We start from the raw sequence: 21,724 nt of genomic DNA, 5'->3' as shown, positions 1-21,724 counted from the left end.
TAAATCTATACTCGATGTTAACAAATTTCTCTTCTTCAGAAACGCTTTCCTTGCCATTGCCAGTCTACATTTTATATCCTCTCTACTTCGACCATCATCAGTTATTTTGCTCCCCAAATAGCAAAACTCCTTTACTACTTTAAGTGTCTCATTTCCTAATCTAATTCCCTCAGCATCACCCGTCTTAATTCGACTACATTCCATTATCCTCGTTTTGCTTTTGTTGGTGTTCATCTTATATCCTCCTTTCAAGACACTGTCCATTCCGTTCAACTGCTCTTCCAGGTCCTTTGCTGTCTCTGACAGAATTACAATGGCATCGGCAAACCTCAAGGTTTTTATTTCTTCTCCATGGATTTTAATACCTACTCCGAATTTTTCTTTTGTTTCCTTTACTGCTTGCTCAATATACAGATTGAATAACATCGGGGAGAGGCTACAACACTGTCTCTCTCCCTTCCCAACCACTGCTTCCCTTTCATGTCCCTCGACTCTTATAACTGCCATCTGGTTTCTGTACAAATTGTAAATAGCCTTTCGCTCCCTGTATTTTACCCCTGCCACCTTTAGAATTTGAAAGAGAGTATTCCAGTCAATATTGTCAAAAGCTTTCTCTAAGTCTACAAATGCTAGAAACGTAGGTTTGCCTTTCCTTAATCTAGCTTCTTAGATAAGTCGTAGGGTCAGTATTGCCTCACGTGTTCCAGTATTTCTACGGAATCCAAACTGATCTTCCCCGAGGTCGGCTTCTACTAGTTTTTCCATTCGTCTGTAAAGAATTCGTGTTAGTATTTTGCAGCTGTGGCTTATTAAACTGATTGTTCGGTAATTTTCACATCTGTCAACACCTGCTTTCTTTGGGATTGGAATTATTATATTCTTCTTGAAGCCTGAGGGTATTTCGCCTGTTTCATACATCTTGCTCACCAGATGGTAGAGTTTTATCAGGACTGGCTCTCCCAAGGCCGTCAGTAGTTCCAATGGAATGTTGTCTACTCCGGGGGCCTTGTTTCGACTCAGGTCTTTCAGTACTCTGTCAGACTCTTCACGCAGTATCGTATCTCCCATTTCATCTTCATCTACATCCTCTTCCATTTCCATAATATTGTCCTCAAGTACATCGCCCTTGTATAGACCCTCTATATACTCCTTCCACCTTTCTGCTTTCCCTTCTTTGCTTAGAACTGGGTTTCCATCTGAGCTCTTGATGTTCATACAAGTTTTTCTCTTATCTCCAAAGGTCTCTTTAATTTTCCTGTAGGCAATATCTATCTTACCCCTAGTGAGATAAGCCTCTACATCCTTACATTTGTCCTCTAGCCATCCCTGCTTAGCCATTTTGCACTTCCTGTCGATCTCATTTTTGAGACGTTTGTATTCCTTTTTGCCTGCTTCATTAACTGCATTTTTATATTTTCTCCTTTCATCAATTAAATTCAATATTTCTTCTGTTACCCAAGGATTTCTAAGAACCCTGGTCTTTTTACCTACTTGATCCTCTGCTGCCTTCACTACTTCATCCCTCAAAGCTACCCATTCTTCTTCTACTGTATTTCTTTCCCCCATTCCTGTCAATTGTACCCTTATGCTCTCTCTAAAACTCTGTACAACCTCTGGTTCTTTCAGTTTATCCAGGTCCCATCTCCTTAAATTCCCACCTTTTTGCAGTTTCTTCAGTTTTAATCTACAGGTCATAACCAATAGATTGTGGTCAGAGTCCACATCTGCCCCTGGAAATGTCTTACAATTTAAAACCTGGTTCCTAAATCTCTGTCTTACCATTATATAATCTATCTGATACCTTTTAGTATCTCCAGGGTTCTTCCATGTACACTCCTGGAAATTGAAATAAGAACACCGTGAATTCATTGTCCCAGGAAGGGGAAACTTTATTGACACATTCCTGGGGTCAGATACATCACATGATCACACTGACAGAACCACAGGCACATAGACACAGGCAACAGAGCATGCACAATGTCGGCACTAGTACAGTGTATATCCACCTTTCGCAGCAATGCAGGCTGCTATTCTCCCATGGAGACGATCGTAGAGATGCTGGATGTAGTCCTGTGGAACGGCTTGCCATGCCATTTCCACCTGGCGCCTCAGTTGGACCAGCGTTCGTGCTGGACGTGCAGACCGCGTGAGACGACGCTTCATCCAGTCCCAAACATGCTCAATGGGGGACAGATCCGGAGATCTTTCTGGCCAGTGGTGTACGGCCAGTGTAGGAGATCGCTCCCCACACCATGATGCCGGGTGTTGGCCCTGTGTGCCTCGGTCGTATGCAGTCCTGATTGTGGCGCTCACCTGCACGGCGCCAAACACGCATACGACCATCATTGGCACCAAGGCAGAAGCGACTCTCATCGCTGAAGACGACACGTCTCCATTCGTCCCTCCATTCACGCCTGTCGCGACACCACTGGAGGCGGGCTGCACGATTTTGGGGCGTGAGCGGAAGACGGCCTAACGGTGTGCGGGACCGTAGCCCAGCTTCATGGAGACGGTTGCGAATGGTCCTCGCCGATACCCCAGGAGCAACAGTGTCCCTAATTTGCTGGGAAGTGGCGGTGCTGTCCCCTACGGCACTGCGTAGGATCCTACGGTTTTGGCGTGCATCCGTGCGTCGCTGCGGTCCGGACCCAGGTCGACGGGCACGTGCACCTTCCGCCGACCACTGGCGACAACATCGATGTACTGTGGAGACCTCACGCCCCACGTGTTGAGCAATTCGGCGGTACGTCCACCCGGCCTCCCGCATGCCCACTATACGCCCTCGCTCAAAGTCCGTCAACTGCACATACGGTTCACGTCCACGCTGTCGCGGCATGCTACCAGTGTTAAAGACTGCGATGGAGCTCCGTATGCCACGGCAAACTGGCTGACACTAACGGCGGCGGTGCACAAATGCTGCGCAGCTAGCGCCTTTCGACGGCCAACACCGCGGTTCCTGGTGTGTCCGCTGTGCCGTGCGTGTGATCATTGCTTGTACAGCCCTCTCGCAGTGTCCGGAGCAAGTATGGTGGGTCTGACACACCGGTGTCAATGTGTTCTTTTTTCCATTTCCAGGAGTGTATACAACCTTATATCATGATTCTTAAACCAAGTGTTAGCTATGATTAAGTTGTGCTCTGTGCAAAATTCTACCAGGCGGCTTCCTCTTTCATTTCTGAGCCCCAATCCATATTCACCTACTACGTTTCCTTCTCTCCCTTTTCCTACACTCGAATTCCAGTCACCCATGACTATTAAATTTTCGTCTCCCTTCACTATCTGAATAATTTCTTTTATATCATCATACATTTCTTCAATTTCTTCTTCATCTGCAGAGCTAGCTGGCATATAAACTTGTACTACTGTAGTAGGCGTGGGCTTTGTGTCTATCTTGGCCACAATAATGCGTTCACTATGCTGTTTGTAGTAGCTTACCAGCATTCCTATTTTCCTATTCATTATTAAACCTACTCCTGCATTACCCCTATTTGACTTTGTGTTTATAACCCTGTAGGCACCTGACCAGAAGTCTTGTTCCTCCTGCCACCGAACTTCACTAATTCCCACTATATCTAACTTTAACATATCCATTTCCCTTTTTAAATTTTCTAACCTACCTGCCCGATTAAGGGATCTGACATTCCACGCTCCGATCCGTAGGACGCCAGTTTTCTTTCTTCTGATAACGACATCCTCTTGAGTAGTCCCCGCCCGGAGATCCGAATGGGGGACTATTTTACCTCCGGAATATTTTACCCAAGAGATCGCCATCATCATTTAACCATACAGTAAAGCTGCATGCCCTCGGGAAAAATTACGGCCGTAGTTTCCCCTTGCTTTCAGCCGTTCGCAGTACCAGCACAGCAATGCCGTTTTGGTTATTGTTACAAGGCCAGATCAGTCAATCATCCAGACTGTTTCCGTTGCAACTACTGAAAAGGCTGCTGCCCCTCTTCAGGAACCACACGTTTGCCTGGCCTCTCAACAGATACCCCTCCGTTGTGGTTGTACCTACGGTACGGCCATCTGTATCGCTGAGGCACGCAAGCCTCCCCACCAACGGCAAGGTCCTTGGTTCATGGGGGGCACTGTAAGATATGCTCCGATAATTTCTATGCCGCACGTCAGTATTTGGAAGATTTTGGTTCTGAATAGTGCCACTGCAGTCTCTAGGCTAACGGATCTGATGTATTGTATTTTATGAATTGCCATTATTGCTTGCATTGCTTTCTCTGTTACATGTTTTGTGAAACATTTTGCAGTTGTTGTTATTGTGACAACTAGGTACTTGAAGTCTGGTACAATCTTCTGTTTTCTCTCCCGTATAAAGAACTCAGGTGATGCATGTGCTCTCCTTCCATTTCTGAGTAACATCATTTGTTTTCGTCACGTTTATTTCCAAGCCGTGTTCGACACACCAGTCTTCCATATCGCTTCTTGTAACTTTGCAATGTCCTTTCCGCCTATTACAATATCGTCTGCAAATACGTATGAGATTACATCCTCCATTTGAGGTATTGTTAAAATTTCTTCCACTGCAAGGATAAATAACAGACGACTGAGTGGGTCTCCCTGTAGTACTCGGTTTTGATTGGAGTATCGGCTCCGACAGGGAGAGGTTGTCTGAGATCCTTATTTCGTTCCATCGCAGTATTGCTCTTATGATTCGCGTCCACATATTGTTTTCTCCTAGTGTTTCCTCTAATTTTTTGGTCATTAATTTTTTGTTTATAAAGTCAAAGGCTTTTTTGAAGTCTATAAATACCACATAAAACTATTCTCTGTCTTCAAGAGCTTTCCATACGCTTTTTAGCAGGAGTTCTATTGCAGTCACAGTTGATCTTCGCTTCCTGAATCCCATTTGGCTTTCGGGAAGGTGTTGGAACCTTCTGAAAGGTAATTTTTCTAGGGATATGCCCCTGTATTTGCTAGGGTCCTTGGGATCTCCTTACCCTTTATATAGTATAGCACTTTTACTGTTGACGGTCGCCACCGTTTTGTAATGGGGGCTGTTTCTATGCAGTTATTGTAGAATCTCTTCCCCATTGGCGTTAGTATTTGGGTAGTGTCTTTTAAATATTCACTATAAAGTCTGTCAGGGCCTGCAGCTTTTTTGTTCTTAGTGCCGTTAGTGACATCTCTGATCTCTTCTGTGACTAGAGGGACCCATTCGATGGTTGTCTGTGGCATTGTATCCTCTCTGCCCTCTTGTCACCTTCTTAGTCCTTCCTGGTTCAGTATGTTCTCGAAGTGCGTCTCCCATATTTTGTGTTTCAGCTCGTTTTCAGCGTCATAGAGCAATATATGGGTCTTTTGAGGTTTCCTCCACTAGTTTGTTTCCTTTTCTTGTCCGGAATATTCTCTTCTTTTCTTTTAGAATTTTCTTATAGGTATTTCGTTTTTCGGCGTAAGTCCTGAGAAGTAGAGGGTTCGCTGCGCACTGTTTTACTTGATGTAGGCTTTCTAGTACATCTTTTCTTAGACTGTAACACACTGAGTCGAACCATTTTTTTGCTCTTCCTTTGTACCTGGAAATCGCTTCTGTTGCTTCCTCTATTAGTATTTCGATTTCTTTATGTAGTCTGCTTTTGCTTCCACTTTCCCGACGTCTATTGTTCTCGAGAGTGCTTCTTCCTCTTTTTCTTGCGATTTTTACCATACAACACTTTTTCTCAGCAAGTACTGAATTTATTCAACAACAGATAATAAAAAAAATCTTAGTTTGACGTTAAATACAGCATAACAAACGCAAAGATTTCGTTCAATAGCTGCGTAACAGTTTTGTGGCCTACTTGATGTAGTTCTCCCATTAAGGAAGTAGGCATGTATCTTCTTGCAGTTTGTCACCTTATGGTATTGGCACGTTGTGTAGCATCAGAAATCAGGTACTTCCGCTTTCTTCCTTTAGAATGTAATAGGTTATGTGTCCCTTCATCCAGTTCACACCGTTCATTTTTGACTTGGGATGAGGTTTCTTGCTCGGACCTAAGAAGTGTGCTGGCCTGATGGTGTTGGGCCTAGTTTCATGTACTTTTCGGGACGCTGTCCCACATTCCTTTGTTCTTTACTGTCTCTTTGATCTCAAGAATTGCATTCCATTCACCTTTAAATTACTTGTGATTTTCATGTTCACAGCGCAGAACCACAGAGCTCTAATTTAGGTCAGAAGATTTCGATTTATGTTCTCCCATATTGTCAGCCAGTCACAGTCTTTATATTTCTCTTCTATACTGTACCCTTGTTTTCACTGCATTAATTTCCCATATACGTCTCTCGCCATCAGCATGTTATTTTCTGGGGTTTGTGCATGTATTGAGGTATCAAAATCTGTTCGAAATGTTGCTCAGACCTGGTGGTGTGGAGCACCATAGACTGTAAGCAACGCTGCCATCATTGTGGCCTGCCTTGTCGCCAGAAAGAGGCCCGCAAGCTTTGGAGCCTCCAGCGACAACACTGGACATAGCAGTTGCACCGCGTCGTGTTTCCCGGGAAACCGAATAAATGCTCAACTAAATGCTCCCAAATGCAAGAAATTTATCGTCACGGACAGAAACTTAGGAGAAATTGGGACATTCAGCGCGCAGGCTTTCGAGAAGAATTATTCGCACAGAAGATGATTCATGAATAACAAGTCGCCAACTTACTTGTGAAGTGCATATTTCATACAATACAGTGCAGAAGTTATACAAATTACACCCCCATTATAAACAAAGCCCGTAAGGAGTAGTACCAACTGATTTCGAGAGATGAGCGTTGTCAATGAATTATTCAGCGCAGTATCACTGTCACAGACGAAACTCCTACAGCATATATTGTTCATAGATCAGAACTCTTTCGACCGAATAGTGTTTTCAAAATCTGCAGTAGCCATACCTGGAGTGCTGAAGACCCCTACGTGATCCTTGTCTCGGATCACCAACAACGGTAGTCTACCACTTTGTGGGCTGGAACTACAGAAGAGTGTATAGGCTGTTATTTTTGCCACCTACGAGCACGGATCCCACATACTTCGACAATATTCTAGGATAGATCGAGTGACTTTTTTGTAAGCAATCTCCTTCGTAGAGTAGTTGCGTTTTCCAGTATCCTACCAAAGAATCGAATTCAGCCACCCACTTTACTTACCACTGAGGTCACGTAATCATTCCATTTCTGCATCTACATCCGTAATCTGAAAACGACTGTGAAGTGCATGGCAGAGGGTACTTCTAAAAAAAATGGCTCTGAACACTATGGGACTTAACATCTGAGGTCATCAGTCCCCTAGAACTTAGAACTATTAACCCTAAGTAACCTAAAGACATCACACACATCCATGCCCGAGAAAGGATTCGAACCTGGGACCGTAGCGGTCGCGCGGTTCAAGACTGTAGCGCCTAGAACCTCTCGGCTACAGAGGCCGGCTGTACTTCTCACTGTACCAGTTATTATGGCTTAATCTAGTCCTCACGAACCCTATGGGACGAAAAGTAGGGAGTTGTCGTATATGATTAGTTCTCATTTAAAAAGACTGGTTCTTGAAACCTTATAACTAGGCTTTCTCGGGATACTTTGCTACTACCTTCAAGAGTCTGCAAGTTCAGTTCTTTCATAATCTCAGTGACACTCTCCTGCAAGTCAAACAAACCTGTGCCTTTTCGTGCTGCCCTTCTCATTATACGTTCAACATCCTCTGTTAGTCCTATGTGTTACGCGTCGCACACACTTGAGCGATATTCTAAGATTGGCCGCATGAGTGATTTGTAAGCAATCTTCTTTGTAGACCGATTGCATTTACCCAGTATTCTACCAATAAACCGAAGTCTGCTACCAGCTTTACCCAGGGTTTAGCCATTGCGATCGTTCCATTGATGTCATAGTGGTACCATACCACGTTTTTTCGTTTTGTGGAGTGCCCTTTTTCATTACTGAACATTTAAAGCAAGTTGCCCATCTTTACACTGCTTTAAAATCTTACGAAGATCTGACAATACTTATGCAGCTTCTTTCAGGCGGAACTTCATTATTGATGACAGCATCATCCGCAAAAATCCTGAAGATACTGCTAGTATTGTCCCCAAGACCATCAATATACAACACGAACAGCAAGCGACCCAACGAAATTCCGTGGTGTCACCCAGAGTTATTCCCACATCTGTTAATGACTCTCCGTCCGAGATAACATGCTATACGCTCGCTATCTGTAAATCTTCAGTCCAGTGACGAAGTTTGCCTCATACCCCACATGATCCTAATTTTGATAATAAGCGTATATGTGGTATTCAGTCAAATGCTTTTCGGAAGGCGAGAAATTCTGCACCTACCCGACTCTCTTGGTCCAGAGCTTTCAAGATGTCATGTGAGAAAATGTTAGTTCGTTTTCGCATGATCGATGTTTTCGAAATCAGCTCTGGTTGCCGTGACGTAGGTCATTCTGTTCGAGCTACGGCACTATGGTTGAGCTCAGAATACGTTATGAGATTCAACAACAAGTTGATGTCAAGTATACTGGACGGTAGTTTTGTGGATCGCTTTCGCTACCCTTGTTGGAGACGGGTGTGTGACTTGTGTTTTCTCCCAACCACAAAGCACAGTTTTTTGTTGAAGGAACCAGTGGAAGTTAAGTCAGTCGAAAATTCTATATAAAATTTAAGAGAGATTCCATTGCATTCTGGGCCCTTGTTTCATTACAGCGACTTCTGCTGTTTCCCAATCTACTAGTTTTTATGTAAAAAAATTATTCGTTTCCGACCAGAAGTTCATTATCTCAGTGGAATCAGATCGGATCCTTGACCCTAAAACTTTGGGATACCCTGGTAGACACCAGGGTTTGGTAATGTACAGAACATTGAAGTGATCTTGGTTACAAGTATGTCTGTGTGATTCATGTCTCCCTGTGATCTTGTTGCGCTATTGTTCCCCGGAATACGACTATTTCAAAATTCGCCAGCGTCTAAGGTCAGTGTATGAATCGGTCCCCAGCAGCCTGCCCGCAAATCAACAGGAAGTGGTTGAGTCGGCCGCTGCTTCCTTTGCCGTAACACACAACGCACGCAACAAAACGTGCGGTCGCGCCAGTGACAAATCGCGGAAGTTCCCGCGCGTTTAAGCACGCAAGCTAACCTGGCGCTTCTAAAACTGGACGCTCCGTTGCCGCGTCGCTCCAGTCATACACTGGTTTCTTTCACAAGGCTCCGCGACATCGCAACTACGTCACCCGCTTTGCAAGACTACAGCTTCACAGTTTACCGAGATCTGTCACATCTACACGCAAAAAAAAAAAAAAAAAAAAAAAAAAAAATAAAAAATCCACACTGCACCACGAAGGAAATTATCTGAATGTACAGAAAAACAAGTGATCACAATTTCAGAAAAACTGGATGATTTATTCAAAAGAAAGAACTTCACAAGCAATCAACAAACTTGGTCCACCTCTCGTCCTTAGGCAAGCAGTTATTCCGCTTGGCACCGATTAACGGAGTTGTTGGATGTCCTCATGAGGGATATCGTGCCAAATTCGGTGCAATTGGTATGTTAGATCGTCAAAATCCCAAGCTGGTTAGAGGGCCCTGCCCATAACGCTCAAACGTTCTCAGTTGGGGAGAGATCCGGCAACCTTGCTGGGTTCAGCAAGCTCGGTGAAATGTAAGCCCAGGGCAGCTTGTCATGAAGGGCAACAAAACAGGGGTAGAATATCATCGACGTACCGCTGTGCTGTAAGGGTGACGCCGAGGGAGAACTGAAAGCGTCCAGCTAAGAACTGAAATGGCACCACAGGCCACCACACCTGGTTGTCGGGCGACAGTCGTGTTGGTACCCCACCGCTGTCTGCGGTGTCTCCAGACTCGTCTTCACGGATCTCTAAGGCTCAATTCGAAGCGGATCTGAGGACAATTCTACTCCAGTCAAAGGGATTCGGATAATCTCTTGGTGGTGCGTCTTCTTTTGTCTTAGAATGTATTTAGCTACAACGTCAAAGGCAGAAGTCTGGACAATTGTATTTAATCTTGAGCTGCAAGTGGTTCCGTTTGACATACCCTAAAGTGCAAGCTATTACTGTGTAAGTTCTAACGTCGTTCAATTAATAATGACCCACAATTCTTTATCTTAAAACATGTTTATCCTTAAGAGTTAGAATTTGGTGAAATCGACATTTCTTATACATGTAATATTTTTCTTCGTAGTCTCTATCACGTTCTCTGCCCTCACGCAAGCTTTTTTTGTATGAACAGGTATTTCCTATTGCTAAAAGCTCTCGTCCTGTGCCGGTAGCCATGTTTTCACTGCGTACATTGCGCTCGCATCATCCCCAAAGTGTGTCCCACGTGAACAATTCTTAAGTGGCCCAAACATATAGAGGTCCGAGGGAACCAGGTCTGATAGAGTGGATCAGGTAGTGGTATCGCCGGCCGATGTAACCGAGCAGTTCTAGGTGCTTCAGTCCGCAACCGCGCTGCTGCTGCGGTCGCAGGTTCGAATCCTGCCTCGGGCATGGATGTGTGTGACGTCCTTAGGTTAGTTAGGTTTAAGTAGTTCTATGTCTAGGGGACTGATGACCGCAGATGTTAAGTCCCATCGTGCTCAGAGCCATTTGAACCATTTGAGCAGTGGTACCCAAACTAATTTGCGATGTTTTCCCTGGTTCTGAGACTTGTGCGTGGGCGTACATTGTCGTGTTGGAGCAAGATTTCATTTGGATTCTTGTAAGACCGAACACTTCGGAAAAAGTCCTTAAATTTGTTCAGAGTCTTCACATTCATCTCTAATTCATGGTTGCCCCTCTCGCTCAACGTACCACGAGAATGGTTCAAATGGCTCTAAGCACTATGGGAGTTAACATCTGAGGTCATCAGTCCCCAAGACTTAGAACTACTTAAACCTAACTAACCTAAGGACATCACACACATCCATGCCCGAGGCAGGATTCGAACCTGCGAGCGTAGCAGCAGCGCGATTCCGGACTGAAGCGCCTAGAACCGCTCGGCCTGCCGATTTAGTTCGCCATCCTTTTCCAACCTGAGCTTGTTCTCCGTCTCTAATCACTTCGTTGTCTGTAGGACGTTAAATCCTAACATTCCTTCCTTTTTACTATTGCAAAGGATTAAAACTATCGCCTTCAACAATGGGATTCAGACTGAATATTTTCGCGGGATGCTGATAGAGTACCAGTCAAGACGCCGTTGATGTGCATAGAATAAGGTTCAACGAACTTTGAGAGACAAAACTCTGCACTATATTTGTCTTACTGAATGAAGGGTGTGTTGTTTGGCGAACCATACTGGGTTATGAGCGCTTTAAAAAAGCTAGTATGGTGTCGACAAGTAGAGTTTCCAAAGCTAAGAAACTTTGAGAGAGGTCGTATTTTGGACCCTAGAGAGGCAGCTGGGTCCTGTCTTCACATGTTGGAAGTGAAGAGTCATTCTGCATCTGTATTGGAGCCGCTCACCCACAGAAATTGAACACACTCGTCGCATCCGTTCTGGGCAGCAGTTGTGCATAAATTTACAGCGGGACCGCGATATCAGGACAGCATCAATTGCTAATTGCAGCATGGGTTAGAAGTAGTGTGACAGCCAAAATCATCAAGAATGTTTTGGTGGAAGTTGGAGTACTAGAAAAGGTAACTTTATCTCATCATGTGCGAGAAGGCAATAATGAATAAAAAGCTTGTAGTACCCAGATTCCGGGAGGTGACAAGAGATTCCTCTTGCCCCCGTTGGAGACGCCTACGGTGGCAAGAATGATGGTGTTAAGAAAGGTGAAAGTATGTCCAGTTCTTTAAGTCTCGCGAACATTGCAGGCCAGGAGAGATTGTCAAAGGCGCTTGTAATCTCTACGGTAATTGCAACTGCATATTTACGTGTGGCTCCTGAGACACTTGTGAGTGCACTGTTTATAGCGTCATCGAATGACTTACCTTCGTGGAAGCCAAATGGTCGTAAGCAAAGGACACGAAGGTCACTGTGTGCATGCAGGCGGCTACACAAGAGCCTCTCCTGGACCTTGGCTAGCGTGTTTATTAGACAGATGGGATAGTATGAATTTGGATCTTACAGCTACGAAAATTTCATTATTATTGTTGTTTTTGAATATTATAGTTGTTTTTGAATATTATTGTTGTTTTAGTTGGATTACGACTCCCCACCTCTCACCATACGATAGTACACTACTGGCCATTAAAATTGCTACACCAAGAAGAAATGATAAACGGGTATTCATTGGACAAATATACACTCCTGGAAATTGAAATAAGAACACCGTGAATTCATTGTCCCAGGAAGGGGAAACTTTATTGACACATTCCTGGGGTCAGATACATCACATGATCACACTGACAGAACCACAGGCACATAGACACAGGCAACAGAGCATGCACAATGTCGGCACTAGTACAGTGTATATCCACCTTTCGCAGCAATGCAGGCTGCTATTCTCCCATGGAGACGATCGTAGAGATGCTGGATGTAGTCCTGTGGAACGGCTTGCCATGCCATTTCCACCTGGCGCCTCAGTTGGACCAGCGTTCGTGCTGGACGTGCAGACCGCGTGAGACGACCCTTCATCCAGTCCCAAACATGCTCAATGGGGGACAGATCCGGAGATCTTGCTGGCCAGGGTAGTTGACTTACACCTTCTAGAGCACGTTGGGTGGCACGGGATACATGCGGACGTGCATTGTCCTGTTGGAACAGCAAGTTCCCTTGCCGGTCTAGGAATGGTAGAACGATGGGTTAGATGACGGTTTGGATGTACCGTGCGCTATTCAGTGTCCCCTCGACGATCACCAGTGGTGTACGGCCTGTGTAGGAGATCGCTCCCCACACCATGATGCCGGGTGTTGGCCCTGTGTGCCTCGGTCGTATGCAGTCCTCATTGTGGCGCTCACCTGCACGGCGCCAAACACGCATACGACCATCATTGGCACCAAGGCAGAAGCGACTCTCATCGCTGAAGACGACACGTCTCCATTCGTCCCTCCATTCACGCCTGTCGCGACACCACTGGAGGCGGGCTGCACGATGTTGGGGCGTGAGCGGAAGACGGCCTAACGGTGTGCGGGACCGTAGCCCAGCTTCATGGAGTCGGTTGCGAATGGTCCTCGCCGATACCCCAGGAGCAACAGTGTCCCTAATTTTCTGGGAAGTGGCGGTGCGGTCCCCTACGGCACTGCGTAGGATCCTACGGTCTTGGCGTGCATCCGTGCGTCGCTGCGGTCCGGTCCCAGGTCGACGGGCACGTGCACCTTCCGCCGGCCACTGGCGACAACATCGATGTACTGTGGAGACCTCACGCCCCACGTGTTGAGCAATTCGGCGGTACGTCCACCCGGCCTCCCGCATGCCCACTACACGCCCTCGCTCAAAGTCCGTCAACTGCACATACGGTTCACGTCCACGCTGTCGCGGCATGCTACCAGTGTTAAAGACTGCGATGGAGCTCCGTATGCCACGGCAAACTGGCTGACACTGACGGCGGCGGTGCACAAATGCTGCGCAGCTGGCGCCATTCGACGGCCAACACCGCGGTTCCTGGTGTGTCCGCTGTGCCGTGCGTGTGATCATTGCTTGTACAGCAATGTCCGGAGAGAGTATGGTGGGTCTGACACACCGGTGTCAATGTGTTCTTTTTTCCATTTCCAGGAGTGTATTATACTAGAACTGACATGTGATTACATTTTCACGCAGGTTGGGTGCATAGATCCTGAGAAATCAGTACCCAGAACAACCACCACTGGCCGTAATAACGGCCTTGATACGCCTTGGCATTGAGTCAAACACAGCTTGGATGGCGTGTACAGGTACAGCTGCCCATGCAGATTCAACACGATACCACAGTTCATCAAGAGTAGTGACTGGCGTATTGTGACGAGCCAGTTGCTCGGCCAACATTGACTAGACGTTTTCAGTTGGAGAGAGATCAGGAGAATTTGCTGGTCAGGGCAGCAATCGAACATTTTCTGTATCCAGAAAGGCCCGTACAGGAACTGCAACATGCGGTCGTGCATTATGCTGCTGAAATGTAGGTTTCGCAGGGATCGAATGAAGGGTAGAGCCACGGGTCGTAACACATCTGAAATGTAACGTCCACTGTTCAAAGTGCCGTCAATGCGAACAAGAGGTGACCGAGACGTGTAACCAGTGGACCCCATACCATCACGCCGGGTGATGCGCCAGTATGGTGATGACGAATACACGCTTCCAACGTGCGTTCACTGCGATGTCGCCAAACACGGATGCGACCATCATGATGCTGAAAACAGAACCTGGATTCGTCCGAAAAAATTCGTGCACCCAGGTTCGGTGTTGAGTACACCGTCGCAGGCGCTCCTGTCTGTGATGAAGCTTCAAGGGTAACCGCAGCCATGGTCTCCGAGCTGATAGTCCATGCTGCTGCAAACGTCGTCTAACTGTTCGTGCAGATGGTTGTTGTCTTGCAAACGTCCCCATCTGTTGACTCAGGGATCGAGACGTGGCTGCACGATCCGTTACAGCCATGCGGATAAGATGCCTGTCATCTCGACTGCTAGTGATACGAGGCCATTGGGATCCAGCACGGCGTTCCGTATTACCCTCCTGAGCCCACCGATTCCATATTCTACTAACAGTCATTGGATCTCGACCAACGCGAGCAGCAATGTCGCGATACGATAAACCGCAATCGCGATAGGCTACAATCCGACCTTTATCAAAGTCGGAAACGTGATGGTACGCATTTCTCCTCCTTACACGAGGCAGCACAACAATGTTTTACCAGGCAACGCCTGTCTACTGCTGTTAGTGTATGAGAAATCGGTTGGAAACTTTCCTCATGTTAGCACGTTGTAGGTGTCGCCACCGACGCCAACCTTATGTGAATGTTCTCAAAAACTAAAAATTTGCATATGACAGCATCTTCTTCATGTCGGTTAAATTTCGCGTCTGTAGCACGTCATCTTCGTGGTGTAGCAATTTTAATTGCCAGTAGTCTATGTCCAAACCACTACCAAAACTCAGATTTGCTCTCATCGGAGAAGAGCACGCGACGGCACTCCTTGTTCGTTCAGTCTCTTGTTCTTATTAGTGATAATATAGGGGCCGAACGGATGAGATGTGCGGTCGCGTGCACTTCTCTGACGAGAGCAGATTTGAGTTTGAGAAGTGATTCTGGATGTACCCTCGTATGACGAAAGATGGGAGCACGTAATTCAGCCACGAACATGGTCCAGCAAGATCGTTTTGGTGGTCCAGGTCTTGTGTTGTCGGCAGGCACAATTTTACATGACTCTGCTAACTCTAACCTCCAAATCTAGGAAAACGGTGTACTCACCGGTCAGACAGACATATACATGCCCATGCGGGGAAGAAGAGTCGCCAGAACACACTGTTTCTTACGCGGGCAGCACGCGAAAGATAGACATACACTACACTTAGACTATACAGAAACAGGCATAGATGTATACACAGCAATAGGAGACGAAGAACAATGGGCACAACTAAACTCATTGACGCACAGTAATGAAAAAACAATACATGAAGTGTACCTGCGGATACGACATAGCAGACGTGACTACACTCCTGGAAATGGAAAAAAGAACACATTGACACCGGTGTGTCAGACCCACCATACTTGCTCCGGACACTGCGAGAGGGCTGTACAAGCAATGATCACACGCACGGCACAGCGGACACACCAGGAACCGCGGTGTTGGCCGTCGAATGGCGCTAGCTGCGCAGCATTTGTGCACCGCCGCCGTCAGTGTCAGCCAGTTTGCCGTTGCATACGGAGCTCCATCGCAGTCTTTAACACTGGTAGCATGTCGCGACAGCGTGGACTTGAACCGTATGTGCAGTTGACGGACTTTGAGCGAGGGCGTGTAGTGGGCATGCGGGAGGCCGGGTGGACGTACCGCCGAATTGCTCAACACGTGGGGCGTGAGGTCTCCACAGTACATCGATGTTGTCGCCAGTGGTCGGCGGAAGGTGCACGTGCCCGTCGACATGGGACCGGACCGCAGCGACGCACGGATGCACGCCAAGACCGTAGGATCCTACGCAGTGCCGTAGGGGACCGCACCGCCGCTTCCCAGAAAATTAGGGACACTGTTGCTCCTGGGGTATCGGCGAGGACCATTCGCAACCGTCTCCATGAAGCTGGGCTACGGTCCCGCACACCGTTAGGCCGTCTTCCGCTCACGCCCCAACATCGTGCAGCCCGCCTCCAGTGGTGTCGCGACAGGCGTGAATGGAGGGACGAATGGAGACGTGTCGTCTTCAGCGATGAGAGTCGCTTCTGCCTTGGTGCCAATGATGGTCGTATGCGTGTTTGGCGCCGTGCAGGTGAGCGCCACAATCAGGACTGCATACGACCGAGGCACACAGGGCCAACACCCGTCATCAGGGTGTGGGGAGCGATCTCCTACACTGGCCGTACACCACTGGTGATCGTCGAGAGGACACTGAATAGTGCACGGTACATCCAAACCGTCATCTAACCCATCGTTCTACCATTTCTAGACCGGCAAGGGAACTTGTTGTTCCAACAGGACAATGCACGTCCGCATGTATCCCGTGCCACCCAACGTGCTCTAGAAGGTGTAAGTCAACTACCCTGGCCAGCAAGATCTCCGGATCTGTCCCCCATTGAGCATGTTTGGGACTGGATGAAGCGTCGTCTCACGCGGTCTGCACGTCCAGCACGAACGCTGGTCCAACTGAGGCGCCAGGTGGAAATGGCATGGCAAGCCGTTCCACAGGACTACATCCAGCATCTCTACGATTGTCTCCATGGGAGAATAGCAGCCTGCATTGCTGCGAAAGGTGGATATACACTGTACTAGTGCCGACATTTTGTATGCTCTGTTGCCTGTGTCTATGTGCCTGTGGTTCTGTCAGTGTGATCATGTGATGTATCTGACCCCAGGAATGTGTCAATAAAGTTTCCCCTTCCTGGGACAATGAATTCACGGTGTTCTTATTTCAATTTCCAGGAGTGTATAAGCAAAGTAAGAAGAATCTCTAGAGGGTGGACAGCGACGTCCACAGTGACAGCGAAAACAATGACACTGAAGAGGAACAAGAGGAGGAAGACGAGATATGGCAATAAATAAGCATAAGGTACTGGCGATCTAGGCAAGAAAGCACAAATGCTGTATACGTATCAGCACCTAAAGTTAACATTTTGTATTAGAAATACACAGAATAAGCAGTACTGTTTCTCTACTGCTGAACAAACCTTTTTTCCTTGATTGATGGCCGGCCGGGGTGGCCGAGCGGTTCCAGGCGCTACAGTCTGGAACCGCGTGACCACTACGGTCGCAGGTTCGAATCTGCCCCGGGCATGGTTGTGTGTGATGTCCTTAGGTTAGTTAGGTTTAAGTAGTTCTAAGTTCTAGGGGATTTATGAACTCAGAAGTTAAGTCCCATAGTGCTCAGAGCCATTTGAACCATTTTTTGAACCTTGATTGATGGTTAACAGCTCTAAGAAACCATTCCGAGGTATTTACAGCTTGTCACAATCAGTAATGATAAACTTCCCCTCATCCAGTCCCTCTTTTATATATAAACTTTAAATTATTGTTATTTCAAAAAGTATTATTCTTTGTAAACTGTTGTAGATAAAAACAAAAGAAAGTTACAGAAAATATGAAAAACGAAAGCTGTAAGATGTACGACCTGTTTTGAAACATCAGAGAAGAGGTCTACAATCTGGCAGTAAATAAATACAGTCGCCGGTCAACGTCAATGTGCGTCTTCTCACGGCTGCATGGGCCCTGGTTTCATTTTTATAGATGACAATGCGCGACCGCATCGAACAGCGCAGGTGGAGGCGCTCTTGGAACGAGAGGATATTTGCCGAATGGACTGGCCTGGCCGTCCCCTCCACGTAAATTTCATCCGGCAGGTTTGGGATGCGTTGGGGAGACACATGACAGAACGTTCACGTGCACAAATTAGCATCTAGCAGTTGCTAACCGCGCCGGTGGAGGAATGGCACGCCCCACCACCAAAACTCCTTGTCATCCTTATGGCTGGCATGGATGCCAGGTGTAGAGTTTCATTGCCATCCAAGATGGTCATACACCCTGTTAAGAACCATGTCCATTGTTGTTATATTACAGTATGTTGTTAATGAACATAGCGATAACAGTAATAGTAATAATAATAATAATAATAATAATACACAGAATTTCACTAAAATATTATTATATGCAGGATGTATTAGGAATAGCAAACATTTCCACCAAAAAGTCATTCTCAACAATCATCCATCCGTCTGTCCGTATCACTCTTCTTACTGTCCGTCCCCGGTAGTGACGTGGAGCCAGCACGGTATCTCAGCGTGTTCGGTCAGAGAGCTGGTTGGCCTCTGTAATATAAAACGGAGTGGAAGGATCAACAAACGAACTTGAACGGATGTCATGTGACGTCCGCAAAGACCAAACACAACGATTAACAACGAACAAAATGCAAAAGAAAAAAGTAGTCAGCGTGACAGAATGTCAGTTCTAAGTGCCCGGGTTCGATTCCCAGCTGGGTTGGAGATTTTCTCCGCTCAGGGACTGGGTGTTGTTTTGTCCTAATCATCATCATTTCATCCCCACCGACGCGCAAGTCGCCGAAGTGGCGTCAAATCGAAAGACTTGCATCCGGCGAACGGTCTTCCCGGCGATAGGCCCTAGTCACACGAACTCTTCTTACTCACTGCAGTTTGGACACAAGGACGCGACGTGTGTTTCGCATACATGCTTGTTACACTTTCCACACAACATGTTTGTTTTATTGTCATTGCTTGAAGGACAGAACTTACAGCGCGCACATGTAGTAGAGTTTCTTATTGTTACTGATTTAACCACACCTGTAACTCCTTCGCGGTCTTGGATGCTCCTTATCATTCTCAATGAATCTTCTGTTCCTGGGAAATGCTTTCCTTGATGTAATGTGCTCTGCAACCAGCTGTTCTTGGAAAATGCTTGCCTTGATACAATGTGCTCTGCAACCAGTGAATTTCCAAGTTCCTCCAAAAATATTCTCGATCCAGTCAATTTTCTTGTATTCCAGTTAAGGTCAGTCGAAGTCCACAAGACAGTGGCAACATCAAGAATATTGTAAAAAACCATCATGGGCCATGATGAATGTGTATGCAACTGTTAGCTGATCTAGTGTGTCTTTGGTTGAATTATAATCTAAAACCATTTTTGGCTTGTTATCAGCTCTGTCACTTATTTCCCCACCATGGTGGAATCTCTTTGTTGGTCATATTTTGTGGTAGCTCTGGCTTATTTTTACGTACGTTTCCTAACATTGTCAGTTTACTTTTGAGGAGCAGCTGTCCAAAATTGTATGGCGTAAAAGAATTGTCACATGATACATTCTGACCTCGCAAAGTAGAGGTAAGAACAGCAGCTACTCTCGTGCCCTGGTTTTTTTTAGGTCCGCTCCACTCTCCTTTCCTGTATAAATATGGGTTTTCAGTACATATGAAGATTTGCTGTCACACAGAGTCCATATCTTGATCCCACATTTTGCCGGTTTGCTTGAGATGTACTGCTTGACTGGACAGCGGCCTCTAAATGTTACCAGCTGCTCGTCAACGGTCACATTTTTCCCTGGATTATAGAGTTCGAAAAGGGCTTCTAACCACTTCTCCCTGATACTGCGAATTGCTTCGAGTTTATTAGTACGTCGTCTTTCCTCTCTTGTGGATTTCTTATGAAACTACAAGACGCGCGATATTTTATAGAATGTTTCAAGGGATATGGTTGCTGGAAATCTGTTCCACGAATATCCTTATTCCAAAAAATTTTTGTACATTCCCCATGTGAGCCATATACACCTGCAAGGAAGGTAAGTCCTAAGTACGCTTGGAAAGTAGAATCACCAATGTTTGTCCATTGTTTACAATAAATTATTTGCCCCTCAATATTTGACGTCTCTTTTATTTCATTCTGAAATGCTGTAGAAAATAATACTTCAAATGAACTTCTGCTAGCCGGCCGCTGTGGAAGAGCAGTTCTAGGCGCTTCAGTCCGGAACCGCGCTGCTGCCACGGTCGCAGGTTCGAATCCTGCCTCGTGCATGGATGTGTGTGATGTCCTTAGGTTAGTTTTAAGTTCAAGTAGTTCTAAGTCTAGGGGACTGATGACCTCAGATGTTACGTCCCATAGCGCTTAGAGCCATTTGAACCATTTGAACTTCTGCTGCTTGCATACCTGGTAACTCATGGGTAGTCCTAATGACGTTCGAAGCAGGTAGGTGGCCGTGTTGTGCTGCTGGTTGCAACTGCCATTCTATATTCCCGTTTTTAGAAGTAGAAGTCTGTGCACTACTTCGAAGAGGCTGTGACCTGTCGTCAATGTCACCAGAACACTCGCTTTCAGATGCGTTACTGACATGGTCTTAGAACTCGGGAAGTGATCCTTCGTTTGTTGAGCTATTTACTGATTCTCCCAACTCAGCGTCAGTAAATGATGTAATCGCCATTACGTCACAATTCAGACTGATCAGAAACGATAGGAATACAAAGTGAGCAAGAGCAATGGATAAATCGAACAGTTGACAAGTCGTAATGACAAGTACATTGTTGTGGAGGTAGAGCCTTTGTTGACTTGTTGAACAATGAAACTGGAATGAGATTTTCACTCTGCAGCGGAGAGCAAGGTTCGCAGGAGAGCTTCTGTAAAGTTTGGAAGGTAGGAGACGAAATACTGGCAGGAGTAAAGCTGTGAGGATGGGGCTCGAGTCGTGCATGGGTAGCTCAGTTGGTAGAGCACTTTCCCCCAAAAGCAAAGGTCTCGAGTTCGAGTCTCGGTCCGGCACACAGTTTTAATCTGCCAGGAAGTTTCTTAACAATGAAACTCATTACCACTATAAAATATAAGACAACCAGAAAGTATTTAACTTCAGAGTAATCATATTAATATCGGGGCACATTGACCCGAACATTACATATATAACTCTTAAGGTCTATGACCAGCTGACTTAAATATTTAAAAAAAATTTTGAACCATGTATTGCCCTTGCATTTTCAGACAGTCACCAAATTTCATAAAGTTATTTTCATATTTAAATAAAAAGAAACGAAATTTATAGCCATTTGGGGTCATATAGACCCGAACAGAACAGCAGGGTTAATGAAGTAAACTGGCCAATAGGAGCAAACATTCTGCTACGGGCTGAGAGACAAGCTGAGGAGTGCCCCCTCTCTGGCAGCGCTGTCTTATACGGCTCACGTTCGGCGGCTGTCAGGGCTGTGGTTGGATCGGCGACCGCGCAGGTCGGCGACCCTGGTGCTGGCAGTGAATGAACCAACGAGCCAGCAGCCGGTGGCGGCCAGGAAGTGCCCCGCCAGCGGGCAGCGCGCGGCCGCCGTCGCCTTATAGGGCGCTCCACACGCCGCGATGCTGCCCATCAGCGCGCCCTGCATTACCATAACACGGCGTCCCGCCTGCCGGCGCAAGAACTGACAGCAGCACAGCGCCACTGCACTGCCGCGGCCGCCCGCCTGACGAACGGCCGGAGGCTGCTGAGTTACTGTGGTCAGTCAGGAGCGCAGGCGACCCGAGGCACGGGGCAGGGGCAGGGGCAGGTCTCAGTCTTCTGGACAGCAGGCCAAACCACAGCCCTCGGTATCATATTCGTAAAAGCGGCACTTTTCCACTACCACTTTTATACGTACGGCACGTTTTTCTAACTGAACATAGCATAATGGCTTGAGAAGCGCAAACTGTGTTGTGAAGAAGAAGTGTAAGTAAACACAACATACATGG

The 21,724-nt window shown here is 46.5% G+C and overlaps 1 protein-coding gene across 1 annotated transcript in view; it reads right to left on the bottom strand.

Annotated features, from left to right (window-relative positions):
* Nucleotides 1-21,381, bottom strand: part of LOC126092727 (piggyBac transposable element-derived protein 3-like) — a 109,473-nt gene extending 88,092 nt beyond the window's left edge. Inside the window, exon 1 of the mRNA XM_049908452.1 lies at nt 21,188-21,381. Within this exon, the coding sequence (XP_049764409.1) occupies nt 21,188-21,381 (194 nt within the window). The remainder of the gene's footprint in view (nt 1-21,187) is intronic.
* Nucleotides 21,382-21,724: the final 343 nt, after the last annotated feature.

The sequence above is a fragment of the Schistocerca cancellata genome, chromosome 7, assembly GCF_023864275.1.
Source record: "Schistocerca cancellata isolate TAMUIC-IGC-003103 chromosome 7, iqSchCanc2.1, whole genome shotgun sequence".
NCBI classification, from domain to species: Eukaryota; Metazoa; Arthropoda; class Insecta; order Orthoptera; family Acrididae; genus Schistocerca; species Schistocerca cancellata.
This window is presented reverse-complemented; position numbering and strand designations above follow the sequence as displayed.